The sequence below is a fragment of the Metschnikowia bicuspidata genome (genome assembly GCF_001664035.1).
Source record: "Metschnikowia bicuspidata var. bicuspidata NRRL YB-4993 chromosome Unknown METBIscaffold_2, whole genome shotgun sequence".
NCBI lineage: Eukaryota > Fungi > Ascomycota > Pichiomycetes > Serinales > Metschnikowiaceae > Metschnikowia > Metschnikowia bicuspidata.
The window spans coordinates 1,924,495-1,938,635 of NW_017387732.1; the positions used below are offsets into that span (position 1 = coordinate 1,924,495).

The 14,141-nt window shown below is 45.7% G+C and overlaps 5 protein-coding genes across 5 annotated transcripts; 3 read left to right on the plus strand and 2 right to left on the minus strand.

Annotated features, from left to right (window-relative positions):
• Positions 1-2,019: 2,019 nt before the first annotated feature.
• METBIDRAFT_153289 (uncharacterized protein) lies at positions 2,020-2,880 on the minus strand. Its single transcript, XM_018854585.1, has one exon. It carries the CDS (start codon positions 2,561-2,563, stop codon positions 2,078-2,080), a length of 486 nt encoding a protein of 161 aa, XP_018712918.1. The 5' UTR covers positions 2,564-2,880; the 3' UTR covers positions 2,020-2,077.
• A 2,927-nt stretch (positions 2,881-5,807) lies between these two features.
• On the plus strand, positions 5,808-6,657 carry METBIDRAFT_153317 (uncharacterized protein). The gene has a single exon (XM_018854586.1). The coding sequence runs from the start codon at positions 6,005-6,007 to the stop codon at positions 6,623-6,625; it is 621 nt and encodes a 206-aa protein (XP_018712919.1). The 5' UTR covers positions 5,808-6,004; the 3' UTR covers positions 6,626-6,657.
• A 32-nt stretch (positions 6,658-6,689) lies between these two features.
• Positions 6,690-7,232, minus strand: METBIDRAFT_39641 (uncharacterized protein; the record flags this gene model as incomplete). The annotated part of the gene is made up of 1 exon (XM_018857161.1): positions 6,690-7,232. One exon carries the CDS (start codon positions 7,230-7,232, stop codon positions 6,690-6,692), a length of 543 nt encoding a protein of 180 aa, XP_018712920.1.
• Positions 7,233-7,770: 538 nt separating this feature from the next.
• METBIDRAFT_11261 (uncharacterized protein) lies at positions 7,771-8,535 on the plus strand (the record flags this gene model as incomplete). The annotated part of the gene is made up of 1 exon (XM_018853945.1): positions 7,771-8,535. One exon carries the CDS (start codon positions 7,771-7,773, stop codon positions 8,533-8,535), a length of 765 nt encoding a protein of 254 aa, XP_018712921.1.
• A 3,602-nt stretch (positions 8,536-12,137) lies between these two features.
• UFE1 (Ufe1p) lies at positions 12,138-13,130 on the plus strand (the record flags this gene model as incomplete). The annotated part of the gene is made up of 1 exon (XM_018853946.1): positions 12,138-13,130. One exon carries the CDS (start codon positions 12,138-12,140, stop codon positions 13,128-13,130), a length of 993 nt encoding a protein of 330 aa, XP_018712922.1.
• Between the last annotated feature and the right edge of the window lie 1,011 nt (positions 13,131-14,141).

Sequence of the window (14,141 nt, forward strand, 5' to 3'; positions counted from 1 at the left end):
GGGCGTTGTTTTTGTCCGTCAATGGAACAGGAAGCAACCCCAGCAACAGCAAGACGGTGGACATAAAGGAGAAACATGTCCAAGATAGAGTACAAAAAGGAGACATCACAGTGAAGACGGTCGGGACCGAAGATAACATCGCCGACACGTTCACTAAACCATTACTGTACGTGCCTTTCGGGAGACACCACCCATATTTGGGGTTCGACAAGAGGTATGCGATCAGAGTGATCGCGATATCCAAGCCCTAAAAAAGTCATGGCGAGATCAACTGAGACGAATGATGAATAGTGAAGCCCCTAATTACATCATTCCGGGGAGTGTCACGTGGTATCCGCCACGTAGGCATCCCTCACGTGGCAAGAGGAAAAAACTTCCGTACAGGGAAAGTTTTTTCCCTTTCCTTTCTTCCTTAAGGGTTTTTAGAGAATAGTAGTATCCTAAGGATCCGAAGTACCGTACATACTTGAATTGAGAAATCTGATACTGAAAGGGCGCGGCGCTGTGTGCAGGCGCGCGCGCCGCGGCCCGGTCGCGGGCTTTCAATGTCAGATTTCTCCTATTCAAGTATGTGCAGCACTTAGGATCTTTTAGTCTACTACTATCTTCTATAAGACATTTGTCGAGAGAAAGGAAACAGGAAAATCCTGCCTACCTAAATAGCCCCTCTTCCTCTTATCTGCCAGAGAGGGGGCGGAGTCCTGTTTCATCTGTACGGGAATGCAATATGCCACGTATTCACTCTCAGTTAGTCAATAGCCCTGCCCTAGACGACGTGAGAGATGCCACGTGATTACACGCCTCGTGACACGGGCTGGGTAGATCAATACGAATCGGTGTAAGATCATTGATCTAGGATATACATTCTATGGTAGTTGATTTGGTTAGCATCAGTAGATCTACCGTTTTTAGTAGTAGCATGATCATTCGGGAAACGCCGGCTGTAGGGTTCTCAAGTCACGATTTAATGAGGTTCTCTTGGGATCTGATTCATTCTTCAGGTGAATCATTAATAGGTCAACAAGTTTCCATTGCGTCCAATTCACCAACTGTCTTCTTAATAGACACTTAATGAAGATGACTGATGAATTGGAAATTGATATTTTTTACCTCAGATATTAGGTAAACTGGATGATAGAACTATGAAATTGGATGATATCTCTACTAAACCTACAAGCATTTCCGTCCCCAAATGATTTCGCCGTTTCTGGGTGTATCCGGGTTTGTCTTGACTGCTTGTACATTCCGTCTGGGTTTATATATCCGGGCATGTCATACGTTTCCAATGATCACGCTCCTATTCAATACTCGATTCTATCGAGGCTGTTCATTTTCTGCTGTCTAGTTTATGGAGCAGATGTGGTGAGGACGGAATACCTGTGAGACGTATACGCGTGAGAGGAATACCCGTGAAAGAAATTATACGCACGAGGGTCACAGTTGATGCCAAAGCTTCATCACATAGATATGGTAGTATAAAACTAGGAAGAGCCATTGATATTGATATCATTGCTGAGAATAACATCACTGATGTTTGTCCATGTTATGATATTTATATTCAAATGTATTATCTATAAAATCCGCCATTCCTATATCTAATCTACGATACTATGCTAGTATTGACTGAACACAGCTGCTTCGAGCGAATAAACGTGACTGTTTGTCTAAAGCAACAATTCCGTGTGCCCGAGAACGGCCGCCCATACTTTGATACCGGGGGCACCGCTATGGCCCTTGTAGCTGGAGTGAAATAAGAGAATCTATCTCTAAGCCTACAGAAATATGGTCGCGCATACTAAAAGTCCTAGGAGCCCGGAATGTCCCATGCTTCTAATAGACGAACACAATATGTGTTCTGTGCTTAGAGCTGGAGCTGGGGTTGGAGCTATGGGGTTGGGAGGCGGAATGGGCAATTCACGGCAGCTCAATATAGCCTTTTGGCAGAGTTATGTTTTAATCTGAAACAAGTCTAGAAACAAGATATAGTATCAATATATGATATTCAGTCGGATATACATATTCATATAATATGAAATGCCCTGCTAGAAACATACAGGTTCAGTCAAATAAAAGAGAATCAAAATCTTAAAGCGATTATTCCAGTAAAAAAGATGAAACTCAAAAAAAATCTCTTTCTACAACGGTACCGAAAGGAGGGTCCCCATGGTGGGTGGGCCATGGTATGCAATCTCCCGTGTGTCCTGGTCGATCTCGGGCCATGGACGGAGCACCAGGGCATTGATGAACAATGGGGTTTATAAGCGCTAGATGTGATAAACGATGGGGCTTTGATAAGTGATGGGATTCTGGGGTGCCGGTTAGTATTAAGCCACACGGTCTGTATATCCATACAATTCTGCGAAAATGCGTATGCTCCCTGGGATTGCTTATGCTCCATGGTAGTGCTTATGCTCCATAATATGGATTGAGTATGGCTGGCGTTTTTCAGGCAAAAAGTAAACAAGTGTGGAGCAGACACGGCGAGGGGGTAAAAACGCAAAGAATGAAGTGAAGGTGCGAAAAGTTGAAAGGACAAATCGAGGCTGAGAGGAGAGCGAGACATTGAAAGGACAGAAAGAGGTTAGTAGAGGAGTGAGAATTAGAAAGGTAGATCCAAGGAGAAAGGTGAAGAGCGGAAAGAGAAAAGAATACAGGGTGAAAGAGATGGAACAAAAGTCTACAGACATGACGGAAAGAAGAAAGTCAAAGAGCAAAGCTAGAAATATAGAACGAGGGTAGAGGAAGGGCGAAACTCAAAAAGACCGAATCATGAGCGCAAACTCAAAAAGACAAGACGAAAGCCTAAAGGAACAAAACCAAATGCTCACTCTGACCCATACATGGTTTATATTGGTGAACCACTAGCCAGTGAAAAGAGTCTAACAGACTACCCTCTCAAATACGGCTGATTCAGGAAATACATGCCCCAGTTTGCCGGAACTAAAGAGCTTCTTTACGACAATTCTTAGCTTGAGCAGGTGCTCTCCTAACAACAAATCAGACGGTGGCTTAAAGAAGACAGTATGAATGCGGTTTTGAGTAGAAAATGTGGCCGAAGAACGCCTATTAGAATATTGACACCACACTTCAAAGTATCAATACGTATGTGCAGACAGAACCCTTCTTGTGTCTCTTGATTTCCATTCAAAAAGAAAATTATTAGAGCACTCTTTGTGATCTTGAAGCAGAAAATGCAGAATGAGGATGGAAGATCTAACTGATGTCTCTTGGGGACTACTCAAGTCAATAAAGACATATTCTTTTGGAGATTACCGAGTCTTCCCGCAGTGTATGGACTTTAAAAAACGGGATCAGATTTACGTAAGAAGCCTAACTATATCTTGGGTACAAGTTTTATAAACTGGTGGGTTTAAAGTGTAAATGTGTCATTTTTAAGAGCTAGAAAACCCGATAATAAGCTTGCATACATTGCATAGCAAATTCGGGTATGCCAATACACCAACAGCAGGAACAATTTACTAGATCAAGTCCAAAACGGTAACACTTCAAACTAATTTTTCCAGAACTCAAGGCAACTATGTGCATTTAAAGAAACTCTTCGGATAGTCATATTGAACTATATTTGAAGCTTTGACCGGAAGTGAAGGTATTTAAATGCGAAAATAAAAATTTAATAAAGAAAAATATCTGTTTGACACAATAAAATTCAAAGATGGTAAGTGCTCGATAGAAGAGTGAAGTATGATGTGCTTTATCAAAATCCATGACATGTTTATTGGACAAGCACTATATACGTATTGCAGAGATGTTTCTGTTCATGTCATGAAAAGCTATGTTAAAAATACACGGCAGGAAATATCAAAACCCCGTATGATATTTCTTGTGTGGATGACTTTGATGACTATACCTTGAACTTCCTGGGATGCAATCGTAGTCAAGTGATCTTTCATTGTTCCGTTATTGTCTTCACTTTAGGCAATAGAGAACGATTCATGGGCAACAAATCTATCTTTAATTCAAGGAATAGATCTCGAGATTGTCGTTTAGATGTTCCGTTATTCATGTTGGCTGGCCATACTTTTGACCTCGGGGTGCTCAATTGAGCAGTCGTGTCAGATAAATCAATGGCACACCGATTCTTTGTTTGTAGTCCGGCATGGTTTTTACTGTTTCTGATTTATGAGAAGGTTTCTGAATCAGATGATATCATTCATTTGTTGCGCGCCTATGAATTAGAGGCCTCACTTATTAATACACCTCACGGCAAAAGAAGTCTCAATTTAGTTGAAGGCGTACTGCAGGACTTTAAAATATTTGCATACCATGAAATACTTCCTTAGATACTCTAATGTCGTTGCAATAGCAATAAATAATCAGAGAGCCAAGAAACACCAAACTTTCGACAACACCACGTATCACTCCTCATAAACTATAAAAGAGTTCACTTGAAATTATTGGTGGATACTTTCTTTTAGTTTAAAATTCCTCTAAAACCTCAAACTCAAAAAACCCCAGGGAGATCTCAGTTGTTCAGTTTTAGACATTCAAACCATATTTAATACCAATTTTCATCCCAGAAGTGCAGTCTACAAGCTGTTGAAACGGGAGCTATTCTTCTTATACTGTTTAAATGCCTCTTTGTTCCGCGAGTAGGTGGAGCTTTTCGATTACAGGGCATTAAACTCCATTGACTGTATTCTTTGGGTTAATACGTTTGCCTCTCATCTCCAAAAGAACCGAATGTCCTAGATTCTTGGATATATCATACCATGAATACCGTGATGACCTCAAATAAAAATGTTCCAGCCCCTTCTTATCAGCTCATTCACGGCGACTTACTGGTTCTTCATACTCTGCTTGCTGAGCATATGCGCTTAGTATGGTTGGTACCTTAAGATACGTTGCAAAACACTGAGTACACAATTTTGAATTTTATAACCAAACCAACACTTTTTTGCTGTATGAGTTTACAAATGACGGCCAGCCAGCTTCGAGACTAAGTTTTTGGTGTTCGATAATGTACATGCTGCAGCCACATCTCATATGTTGCGCATATATTAAGCTTATTTTACAATAATACATAACTCATAATACTTTCGCATATGGCTATTCAATTCGGGAATGAGTTTCACATCGGAAAAGAATAATACGTACTTCCGGAAACATTGTTACATTACCTCAGCATGACTTTCTTGTCTCAAACTCTTTTTTATCTCGTAATTTCTTTTTCCAAGGTATTCCTATAACTCTTTCAGCAATGAGGCAAGCACATAAAAGAATCATACAATGATATGTGAAGTCGGCTTGAACGCTATTACAGGTGTTTTCGCGGATCTGAATAAATTGTCAACGTCGAAAATTTCCCCACTCAGCAAGATGAGTTTACCCCTGTTTGTCAGATGTAAGCGCTTTGCAATTTTATGTCACCTCATCTACTAAAGCATTCTGTTCATCCATTTGCTCATACTGATGTTTCAAGAAATGCCCACTGTGATCCAAACTGAGCCTCCTTGCGATTAGATTTTTTTTGATGGTGCTTCTTCCACGAAGAACCTGTTATGTTTGGTACGGATCCTTGATTTAAGTAGGACTCTGTCTGTAAGCTCAGTGATAACAAGAGATATGAACGAAAGTGCGAAACCACAATCATCAAACCGAAAACAAAAAATTCTTCCTGCCTATGATGATGCTTTTATGCCACCTATAGAAATTCAAAGCGGCTCACTACCTTATTTGATTGCTCATTCTATGCAAATAAGCTCGAAAGCCGCTCTCTTCTCCTAATTTTGATTCAAGTCCATCTTAATTCCTCTCTAGTCCTCCTATTTCAGCAATTATTATCTTCGAAGTTCCAGCTTCAAGAGGTACTAGATCTTGCAGTCGGAGAACTCGCTTCATTTGATTGTGAATATCCTTTCGCCCAGGCTATTTTTAAGATGGAAAGACATGCGCCACGTCAAACCAATATAGTCACTGAAATCTGACGAGATCAGCTATATTGTATTGGACCATTTGAGGCAATGGCAAAGATGAAAACTTTTCCATGCACATTCACAGTCTCTTCAAAAACATTTCATTGTTGTCCATAAAGCCACCTTCTTATAAACTGGATCCAATTTTCACCGCTTCATCGAGTATATGCTCGTTCAAATTAAAACGTAGTGCTTTTGATAATCTGGGCCAGGGGTGCATTCCTGTTTTCGTGCTTTGGTTCCCGAATCAAGGAAATGGCAGACTAGGCGGTCAGTCTTCAAATAAAAGAATAGGTGCCACTTCAACACTCTACCGTGAATTCAGATGTACCGCATCGGGTTATAGCTTGACTTCGCCGATATGGAAAATGACTGAAATCTTTTCCGACTATGAGAGCAATAGCACAGTCTGCTCGTCACATGCAAGGCCGTCAAGGCACTCTCTTGGTCAAGTTCGTGCCAAGCCTCTAGTTCCTCCCCATTTTTTGGTTTTCGTGTCCCAGCCACAACGGCATACCTACAGACAAACATTTCCTTCAAGATCTGTAGTCCCAGGCACACTTATAAACCCAAATCACAATGCCATTCTTGTAGCTAGAACAACTCGCTGCGCGCAAAACTCGGGCCCAAATAGGAAAGGATTGCCTGGTCCTCATACAAACCGCCCATTTGCAAATGTCTTCCACATATAGAGCCAGCCCCCGTTGCTCAGCAGAGCGCTACCCCCTCTTCACAGCGCTAACCATGTCTCGAAAATCATTTGCCGTACTCGCGGTCTAACTTCATGTTAAACTGCCTGTTTTTCTCGTTCACGTACTGCTTGTCGGCGACCTCCCCAGTTCTACGTTTTTGCTTGCGCTCGCTGGCCTCCTGTAAGGATTTCACCAAAGCATCGACATTCTCTGCGGCAGGCGTGCTGGGCACAAGAGCAGCGTGTTGGTGGTCGCCCCACTGCAGACTCTGTTCAGCCTTGCTTTTCTCATACTGGGCCATATCTACAGTGCGCTTGGCTGTTTCTTTGAGATAAGTAGCGTGGGCTAGGCCAGCCATGTTTTTGTACCCCGTGTTGTTTTCCTGCGGGGCTTGGGGCCTATCGTGTCTGGCCCATTGCTCAGCAGACCAGTCCATAGGATCAGGCGGGAGAGCTTCCCTAGAATATGGCTGTTCATCGATCATTTCGTCGCCCTCGGCCTGCTTGAAAGAGAGCCTGTGTTTTGTAAGCTCGGCGTGTATTTTTTTCTGAGCCGCGGCTTTTTTGCTCTTGAGAGAATCCAATTGCTCTCTTAGCGCAGGATCCATGGACATGAGCAAAGGGGCTGTTTCGATGGAGTTGGGAGACCTGAGATGTTCATGTCATCTTCCTCTGATTATGCTGTGTGCAGGCATGGATGGAGCATGTTTCCTAATTCGATTCTGTGGCGGATTTCATCGCGGCGCTGCTGTCTAATTTGCGTCTTCCTTTTGGTTGTTTTGTGTTTCTTCTTGACTGTTTTTTTCCTTGACCGTTTTCTGTTTTCTGCTGACTGCTGACTGTTTTCTGTCTCTAGTCTGTCTCATTAGTGGTGTACAGGCGGCCCATTCTAGCAGGCCCAGTTCCGGCTTGCTGCCGCGGCCTCGGAATATGCGCTTATGCGGCCCGGGCCCGGCCAACCCCACGTAGTTCGCAGGCCCCTAGCTGCATTCCAGCATATATCAACGGGCGGCTCCGCTCCCGGAATGCATGTTTGTTTCCGCAAACCTTAAACCGGAATCTTATAAATACACCTTTTTCGTCCTGTCCTCTCACCTTATATTCTCCATATAGCCTAGTATGAGCCACGCACAAAGTAGCCACAGCATGGAACAGCAGGTTTTGCAGCACGTGCTCTCGACGCCAGGAACCAAGGGCTCGCCAGAGAAAGTACTCCAGGCCATAGACGAGTTTGCCCAAAAAAGGCGGTTGATGATTGTGGGGCGCCAGAAGGGCCTGTTGGTTTTGGACGCCATTCGCGAAAAGGAGCCCGCGATCATGGTGGAGTTGGGCTGCTACGTGGGATACTCGGCCATTCTCTTTGGCGCCGAGTTGGCGACACAAAACGAGAAGTACTCCGAGAATTACAACACGCCGGCGCGGTACTACAGTTTTGAAATCTGCCCGGAGTTTGCCGCCGTCGCCCGGCAGATGGTGGAGCACGCCGGGCTTTCTGGCACCGTAGAAATCATCGTGGGCCCCGCCGGCCGCACGCTCCCCCAGTTCCAGCACCGGCTCAAGGAGCAGTTCCACAAATACACGCCGGTGGATGTTGTGTTTGTGGACCATGCCAAGGAATTGTACGTGCCGGACTTCCGGGTGTTGGAGTCGCAGGGCTTGATTGCGCCCGACACCGTGATCGTGGCAGACAACATCTTTTTGCCGGGTGCCCCGGACTACGTGCAATATGTGCAGAGCAGTCCGGAGTACCGCCGCGACCATAACCAGAGGACCATAAACGTAAGCAACGCCGAGTGCGAGGGCCGGTGGAATCTTCTATATGACTCGCGGACCGTGCCTGTGGAAGACCCCGAGACGGGGCGCCGCGATGCTGTCGAAATCACCCGATGCGTGTCTTACTTATCTGGGTGAGGCACGTGTCTTACTTGTCTGGTGAGACGCATCTATTACTTGTCTGGTGAGACACGTGTCTTGCTTGTCTGGGTGAGGCGGCTGGAGTGGGTCTTTCTGGGTGAGGTGTCTTCGTATAGCCTCTCCATCTTGGTGGTAGAGGCGGAATCACACCAGGGCACATATTCAATTCTGAAACAGCCTTGTTTTGTGGGCCCCATCCGATATGGGCTGCGGGTTTCTGTCTATTCTTGCTGAATGTCCGAGTCCGTGGGTGTGGGGAGGCGCAGCACTGTTGACTCGGGCTTTGACGGCTGGTCCAAAGACGAAACTGGGGTGATTTCACCACGCATATCACAGTAGCAGAGGATGTAGAACATACGGAGTGGATATTGCGAAATAATAGTTTTCTTTCTTCAAGAGTTTTTGGCTGTTAGGATGACCTGTGAATCAAAGAAAACTTTTTATTTTTCTGATTTGCATTGTTTGACTTTGCAAAGGTTTAGGACTTCCAAGATTATAGTGTTGTTGCCCTAATTTCTGGAACTCCGCCTGATTTTTTTCTTTTGAGCGACATTTTAGGATCAAGACTTCGATGCTGGTCCTCATTGCCTTTAAAGCTCGTCTCGATGCAAATATAGGCTGAGAGTAATATACTGTCTGCTCGGACTCTTTTCACTCGCTTTCTCCGCCGTTCCTCTAGCCTACGGCTTTCGGATTCAATTAACGTGCTTCAGATAAAAAGGTCAATCTCGCACCTTCCCAATGGTATTATCATGGAGTGGTCATGTAGAATTAATTCTCCTAATAAGCAAAGCATTTCTGTGCCCATGATAGTACTCCGAGCCATCTTGGCTGGTTCCAAAGCCGTTCTTTTCTTTGCAGCTACCAGATTCCTTCAAGGCTTTGAATCACCAAGTTTATTTTTCCGGACCTTCTCTGTGCATGTTTTGTGCAGCTGTCTTTACCTGTTTTGTTAATCAAAATCGAGGAATCTTGTATCGTTCGATGTCTTCCCTTGCGAGTCAAACTGCCCTGGAATACCCTCAAAATTGCTGTTTTATAACAGCGACATGTTTAAGATTACAGCTACTTAAACAAAGCGAATGTCTTCCCATATGACAAGGAATTATGGCGCTTTAATTCGGATGACGAGCATAAAGCTCATCCGCTTTTTTTTCTGACTTTTGATTGCTGCATTATTTGCTTCAAGCCGCAAGTTGTTTTGTATTGACCTCATGTCTCTCGTAATTCCCTCTTCAGACATGGCCAGGTGTATTCGGAAGTGTTCGTTTTCTGATGACTGCAAACCAGAAAGGCAGAGTGGGGGGCAAAGACTTTCATACACGTTTTTCTTAAGAACGATTATTTGGTCTAAAGCAGCTGACCCCCTTCTGTTAAACTTGTACGCAAATTCAAGTATTTCTGCTGATCAAAAAGCCTCATTATTTTGGTGAACCATGGGGATGACAGTTTCTGTGGAATTATCTTCCTGACAATGAGACGTTTTTAACGGTATACGATATTATGTTCTGTTGAAAACCCCCAGTCTTCGTCAGCTTAGGCTCGTATGGCGAATTCTTGTTTCCGATAATAATCGCGAAGAAGGTACTAATGATGTGAGTAGGGATTTTTGTAGAAGTGAATTGTGAGCAAAATGTACAGAGGATGTCTAGGTACAAGCTTTGGAAGAGGGCAGATCTACGATTGCATGGTAACACGGCGTTATTGGGCACCTTGCACATCTTGTTAATTTCATTGGATCATAGTGATGCAGTTTCATTCATCATGTTCATTCTATGGCACCATCATTTTCCAAACCTTCGTTCACCACTGCACTTTCATGTCCGATCAGCATAATCACCATCGTAATCGACCGTCATGTTGAACGATACGATCGTTATGTTGCACCATTCTATTTCATCCAGTATATTCAATATATGCATTATAATCGAGCCGCGTCTCGACATAAGATACGTTTGAGAAAACATCATATTATAATATATTACAGAGATGAACATCTCAAATAACAGACATATTCATGAGAGTGTTTCTTTAAATTACCACCATGCACCAATGTCTTCACAGGTGTATTTCGCGTCATCATAGCGCTCCATTTCATCGACGCGTTGTTATCATTATGTTGACTTGATTCATAATATTTGTAAATTTCTGCCAGATACACAATTAAATTATAATTCAGCATCATACAATCATATTAATATACGCACTACAGTATGTGTTCATCCGATCATCGATTATTATTTACGCTTCCTCACCAGACTGCGCTTCATTCACTGCACTATAATTTACGATTTTCCACTACACCTCACTGCGCTATTCAATGCACTATATGTCACTATACTTCGTGAAACTATAGTACTTAATTATATTTTACTAAATAATATTACTGCGCTATATTGCACTACGTTCCACCACATTAGACTTCACTGGGCTTTATTTCACTGCACTATACACATGGTACTATAGTTCATGGCACTATAGGTCACCGCACTATCTCCACTGCACTATATTTCGCTGCACTCTGTTTCACTAAATTCACTACACTATATTTCACTGTACTATATTTCACGGCACTATCGCTCATGGTACTACAGTTCATGGCGCTATATTTCATTGCGCTATACTTCACTGCACTATAGTTCCTGGAACTATATTTCACTGTACTGTTATCACTGCACCATATCTCACTTGAGTATATTTCACTGTGCTATATTTCACTATGTTTCACTCTATTTCACTACATTATATCACTGCGCTATATCTCACTGCACAATATTTTACTGCGCTATGTTCCACTATATCTCACTGCACTATATCCACTGCACTATATTCACTGCACTATATCTCACTGCGCTATATTCACTGCACTATATTCACTGCACTATATTTCACTATATTTCACTGAACTACACTACACCATAATTCACGGAGCTATATTTCACTGCACTCTTTACACTGCACTAAATGCACTGCAGTATAATTCCCCATGTTTTACTATATTATATTTCACTACTATATATACTGCACTATGTTCACTGCACTATAGTTCCCCATATTTCACTACATTATACTTCACTACACTATACGACATCATATTCCATTAAACTCTTCTTCACTATATTTCACTATCTTCACTGCACTATACTCGCTGCACTACAACACACCATATTACACTAAACTATATTTCACTACAATATACACTGCACTATATCTCACTGCACTATATCTCACTTCAATATATCTCACTGCACTATATCTCACTTCAATATATCTCACTGCACTATATCTCACTTCAATATATCTCACTGCACTATACTCACCGGACTCTATTCACCGCACTCTATTCACCGCACCATAGTTCCCCATAGTTCACCATCATACATCACTCACTTCATTTCACATCATATTCCACTGTCTATACCCCACTGCCTATATCCCACTATTCCCCCCACCATAGATCTTCACAGCACGACTTCCACACTCCTCCCCCACCGCCCACCACAGTTTCGGTCGTGCGCCGCCCAACCCAGCCGCGCTCCTCCATCAACTGTCAACTCCCTACTCCAGCCTTCTCTACCCCCTCCACCCCGCCACAAAACATGGCCGACCTCACCCCGCTCTTCTCGCAATGCGTGCGGATCGTGGCCCAGGAACTCCAGGCGGAAGCCAGCCCGCCCCCGCGCCGCGCCGCGCCGCCGTTCCTAGTGCTGGACCTGTTTGCCTCGGAGTGCGCCGGGCTCTACGGCAACGTGACGCAAATGACGGCCTTTGTGGCCGGCGTGCGCCCCCTATACCTCCAGGTGGCCGACGGCTTTGCCGCGCTCGACAACGGGCAGCGGCGCGGGCTCAGCGACGCCGAAAAACAGGCGCTCGACGGGGACTTCCAGCTCCAGGCCCAGCGCGTCTACGGGAGGCTCAAACACCTCCAGGAGTACGAGCGCAGGCGCGTGCAGGTGTGCGAGCACAGCCGCCGGCGGCGCGGGTTGGTGCTGGCGGTGTTTGCCGCGGACGCCGGCGGCCCGGCGGACGTGTATCTCCACACGTTGGCGGCCCACCGCATGCACATGTTGCGGTTCCTTGGCGACGCGGTGGCGGCCGCCACCGGCGCGTTCGAGCGCATGCGGCGGCTGCGGCGCGAGCGCGAGCGGCTGCTCAATCTCTTGCACATCCAGAACTTGGACGCCGGCGACGACACGGCCGCGTTCATGGACGAAACACGCGGCTCTGCGCAGGACCCTGCTGCCCCGGGCGGCGCCGCGGCGGGCGTGCCGCCGGAGCAGCTCCAGGAGCTCGTGCAGGAAAACCGCCGCTTGCTCTCGGCGAAGGCCAGCCAGTTCCAGCAGGTCGAGAGGTTGCAGCATCTGATGGTGGACATCGTCAAGTTGCAGGCGGAGTTGAGCTCGCACCTCGAGACGCAGGCGGCGCAGATCGGCTCGCTCCTCGACAACCAGGCGCAGATCGGCCTGGACTTGCGCTCGGGCAACCGCTCCTTGGGGCGCGCCTCGGGGCGCAACAAGCGCGGCTCGGATGTGATCGTGGCCACGTGCCTTGTGCTCGGCTCGCTTCTTTTGTTTGTGGACTACGTGTCTTAGCGGGGGGCGGCCGGGGGCACGCGTGGTGGTATGGGGGGCCTGGGGTCTGGCTTCATGCGACCACGGTCCGAGCCTTACTCGGAACCATGGATACGGGGGCGGGGCACTCGAGTGGCTACGACACCATCAGCACTGTATGCGCTGTTATTGGCTGTCTGGAGGCACCGGGTGTCTCCACATAATGAGAAAGAGGGCTTTTGGTTGAAGGCGCCTTTGGAGTGGCTCGCAAAACCACGAAAGAATGTCTAGCCAAAGCTCCGTCCTGCAGGGCTGGGTCCCGAGGAGGCTCCCGAAACCCGCTTGGGCGCTTCACGTTTCAGTTCGAAACCCTGTACCGACTCGGTGACAGAAGGTAGGCAATGCGGCGCACTGTGCTTCCGGTGCGTATTGTACCGAGAGCAAATCTTGCCAAGGGCATGCCGCAAATCTCATATTAGGATGGAGCTGGTGGGGGGAACTGGTCTCCACCTGCTGGGTACCGAAGGTCACCGAGTACCCAAAAATATCAGAACCACCCTCAAGGAGGTTTTGGTGTAGTCAAGGACTTTGAAGAGTCCCGCAAATTCGGCCCGGGAGTGTGGTGTCTGGGAGAGTCTCCCACGCACGAATATCAAGAGGAAGAATCTGGTCATCTTTGGCATCTGGTATGGAAGTCTCCGACACACCATGAGTGTCATGAACCAGCCCCTGTGAGAGTCTATGACCGGGGCCTTGTCCGCGTCCATGAAAACGCATGTCTCCAATGATCAGTGACATGAAGGAGATCATATGTATGTGGAAGGTTTTGGTGGTGGTGAAAGCCTTCTTGGTGGAAGGCTTCTTGTTAGAAGACTTCTTGTTAGGAGACTTCTTGGTGGAAGATTTCTTGATGGAAGATTTCTTGTTGAAAAACTTCTTGTTGAAAAACTTCTTGTTGAAAAACTTCTTGGTTCAAGACTTCTCCTCTTATGTTGGGAATACCGCAACAGTAGGCCTCGGTAGGCTCCACGACTCTGGTTTCCTAAAATCATA